The sequence below is a fragment of the Geospiza fortis genome, unplaced genomic scaffold, assembly GCF_000277835.1.
Source record: "Geospiza fortis unplaced genomic scaffold, GeoFor_1.0 scaffold515, whole genome shotgun sequence".
NCBI lineage: Eukaryota > Metazoa > Chordata > Aves > Passeriformes > Thraupidae > Geospiza > Geospiza fortis.
This window is the reverse complement of record NW_005054638.1, coordinates 314311-318261: the sequence shown is the minus strand read 5'-3', so window position 1 is coordinate 318261 and position 3951 is coordinate 314311. Positions and strand designations below refer to the sequence as shown.

Sequence of the window (3951 nt, the reverse complement as noted above, 5' to 3'; positions counted from 1 at the left end):
TTCTCAAAATTGTAGTTAATCCATTTAAGTTGCAGTTAATATATTTGTGTACTAGTGAGCCCCACTGAGGTCTGCAGCTCTGTGCAGGGCTCTGAGCAGACACAGCAGAGCATCCACCCCCTTCAAGTATCTAACCCAGCACAAGACAATCTCCAAAACCCAGCTGCTCTATATTCCCCTTTTGTAAACATTTCTGTACTTGATGATATCAGTAATTCTCTAGAAGCTCAGCAGTTTTTATAAAGTAGGGGAAAGCTAAAAGTATTCTGGGGGGTATTGTTTCTCATGGGGAAAATAAACCCAAACAAACCAAACAAAAGCCACAACAACAAAACAAACAAGCAAAACCAGGTGGGTCTTAGTAGAAAAAGTTAAAAAGGGCAGCAAAATTCCCAGGCCAGGAGAGAAACACTCTCATATCCTTAGGGTATTGCTCCAGGTAAGAGAGGGGAGGACAAGAGTTACTTCAGGTAGGGAACATTACAAAGAACTTTTTATTTTGCCATTTATTTTCCAGCACTACAATTAAATGAATCAAAACATGAATTACAGCTTCTATGCTATGCTTAATTGTGGACTTGAGGAAGATTCACTTAATTAGATATTAAAAATTCTGCCTGCACTTTTCCTGCAGAAGCATAAACAAATTCAGAGTAAAGTGGAATTGCAAAATACAGGTAAGTCAATAAAATGGCATCTCAGTCCTGAAGATGTCAAATCTAACACAGATTGTTAATCAAAGCAGTGTTTTCCAAAGCAAGACTTTAAACTCATCTTGCAAATTTCTCCTCATGAGTTATTAGCTCCATACGGAGGTTCACCCCCGCAAAATTAGAAAAGCTGGGTCATTCTTATTCAATATGCCTTATTATAGAGCAGTTTAAGGATACATTAGCAACTCATCAGCTATTAAAACCACAATATTCAGCAGAGATGTTAGCACACATGTGTTTTCCCTAGTTCTTTATGTCTTCTCTTACCCTAGGTTTGCATTTTTTGAGAAAACTTTTTGAGGCCACATGATTTACACCGATGTCGGCGCACTGTGCTCCTGTCCCCTGCACACAGCTCGCCAGAGCAAGCCACAGTGGTGCACCCTGAGAGCAGAACACAAAGGGCAACCTGGCCTTGGAAACTCTGGCATTTTGCCCCCAGATTTTGAAAAGTGTGGTGTTCCATTGCTGTCTCTACAGACCTGTGATATTATAAGGTCCCCAAAATCAGCATTTCCCTCCTGCACCCTGCAACTGCCAGGGGAAGGAGAGGTCCTCACAACACGCTCGTTTGCATGTTGGCAAACATGAATTTATCTTTGTAATTTCCTAAAGACACCTGATCTGCCGACTCTCCTGCAGACTCAAAAGGCTGAGCAGTATCCTGGGCTGACAGACAGGCGCAGCAGCAGACTCAAACTCAAGAAAATTAAACTGCACCACAATCTGCCATGCAAAAGGACCCCCCCCCCACTCACTGTGGAACCCAGTGAAACCACATCAACACTGCTTTTCCAGACTCATGGCTCTGGAAGACAAAGAACAGCTGGGCACCCTTGAGTTTTGAGACTCACAGCTATCAGTGTACTCAGTTGCCAAGTTCATGTCTAGGACACTCTCGCCTTAATCATTTGGGTTTAACCTAGATGAGGAGCAAATCCCAGGTAAAATGCAAATCTCTGTTGGGCTCAGATGGTAGAGGCTGAAATACTGCAAGGCCTACCATACCACCACCTCTGTGTTTTGGTAAGATGAAGCAGGGATCCTTTTCCATGCAGAACATGGCTTGAGGCAACATCTGTCAACATTTTTAATTGTTCTGTGCTGTTTCCCCAGGCTAGCAGAGGAGCCCTTCTGAAGGATCCACTGTGATATAGTAAACCTTAAGCACCCAAGCAGCGGGAAATGGTCCTGGCTCTGCCTTACCCTAGCACGGACACTGCTTTATGCATGACCTCCTGCAGAGTCCAGTCCTGCTATCTGACATGTCTTCCACGAAGAGAAAAATGATAATTTGTCCTCAACATTCTCAGTAATATATCTCCTGCCTTCTTTAGCTCATAGAGGGGAAAAAACTGAGGCTGCAGAAATGCAGCGACTCTGACAAAAACAAGCTAACTTTTGAAGGGCAGAAATTAAAAGGTGTCCAGAACTGAATAACCTTGTTCTGCAGAAGGCCAAATGCAATTAAAGCAATGTAAAAACACATCAACTCTGTCTCCAATCTATGTCCTTGCTTCCCCTTCTCCAGCTACACTCACTTACCTTCCCACCTCCCTTACCCACCTCCCTCCATCCCTCTGAAACAGCCCCCGAAGCCCTACAGACTTCATTTATATTCAGGAGATTTTACTCTTTGCTGCGCTCCGGTGACTCCAGCAAACTGCACGTGCAGGTCACATGCAGCTTCACAGATTAGAAACAGGATGCCCCAGTCCGTCTGAACTGGTGTCTGTAAGCAGCTGGCAAAAAGAAATAAAGAGCAGAAGGACAGCTAAACTGGATTGTTTCATTTTAAGATTGTTGGCTTCTGATAAATTCATGGAGCTGTTATGGCTCCTGCAGATTCTACAAAAGGTTTCCCTTACAGGAGTACAAAAATGATCCAAAGGATAGAATTATGGAGCTGAAACTGATTATTGTTTTAATTTCTAAAAGCTGGTAAGCTGAGGGGTTTTTTTAAGGCTGCTAAGTAGTCATTAAATATGTTTTAATTTAGATTATCAGTATCATTTCTTACACAATCATTGATCTGCTCACACTCCAAACTAAGTTTTCTCACTTACTAACAAAACTGCTGACAACTTGCAACAGTGCCAAAATCTTTGTTATTTACCATTAGATAAAGGTAATAATGTTAAGACATGATTATTCTTTGTAGGAGGAGTAAAATTATTCCCTTTATTACTATATGAATAATACATAATTCATACAATATATAATATATAAAAAATCAGATCTTTTAATCTGTCATTTTTCACAGCTGGAAAACGTATTGCCTTTATTTACACAAAAATAAAATTTCATTTTATTGTTGGCAAATATTTGGAGAGAGAACTTATGGTGCAGTGTCACAAAGAAGGCATTCTTGTTTACCTCTGGATTGGCTATCACAAAATTTCCACTAAGCAACACAGTTGAAAAAAACACCTTCTTACAGGGAAGGCCGAGCAGAGGCTTGTTTATAAGAACCTTTTTATAGCACCTTTGAGATTTCCCAGCATTTGTCTGGTTACATTTTTAAAGTTTTTTTTACTAAATGCAGTATTAAAACTACAAATAAAATCCCACAACAATGAAAACCATTTAAAATTGGGATATGATTTCATTTTACTAGAAGAGCTCACACTGTTAATTGTAGTTACAAAGACTGATATGGATCTCTTACCCAGACAGGACAGTCGTGTACCACCAGTCTGACATTTCCAAATATGCAGGCTTGATACTCAGTAAAAACTGGGTTTCCAACATGACTGGCAGACAAGCTGCTGTCGATCTGGGAAATGAGAGCACTTCTGCCGAGATAGCTCCAGATCAGGCTGGGCTGCTGATTGTCCTCAGAAAAACCATCTCTTTCATTCCCAAAAGCTACAATATTAACCGACCTAAAATAAAAATAATAAAGACGAAGTTGTGTTAACAAAGATGAAGGGCAGGGATAAGGGGAAAGAAAATAAAATCCCCTTAAATCAAAACTAACATATTAATCCTTCTGAATCCTCTTCCCTCCCTAGATTTTAACACCCTCCTGTAATCAACAGCAAAACCACATACATGATCTCAAATCCAGCAGCAGGGTGGGAGCAAAGAGGAAAAGAAACCTGGAAAGGCTGCTTGCATTGCAAACCTCCAGCGCGTTTGGCTCGTTGTTCCTTCCTCCGTGTTCAGGCTCAGTCTCGCTGCGGTGACCGCGGGGACTCCTGCCGCATTGCCCCGGCTGCGGCCAGGCAGGGGAACT

The 3951-nt window shown here is 41.5% G+C and overlaps 1 protein-coding gene across 1 annotated transcript in view; it reads right to left on the bottom strand.

Moving 5' to 3' along the window:
• The window catches only part of RHOBTB3 (Rho related BTB domain containing 3), a 27287-nt gene extending 23351 nt beyond the window's left edge, over positions 1–3936 (bottom strand). The window contains exons 1-2 of the mRNA XM_031064823.1: positions 3768–3936; positions 3382–3598 (exon numbers count right to left, since the gene is read on the bottom strand). Coding sequence (XP_030920683.1) covers positions 3382–3598; positions 3768–3769 — 219 coding nt within the window. The 5' untranslated portion in view covers positions 3770–3936. The remainder of the gene's footprint in view (positions 1–3381; positions 3599–3767) is intronic.
• Positions 3937–3951: the final 15 nt, after the last annotated feature.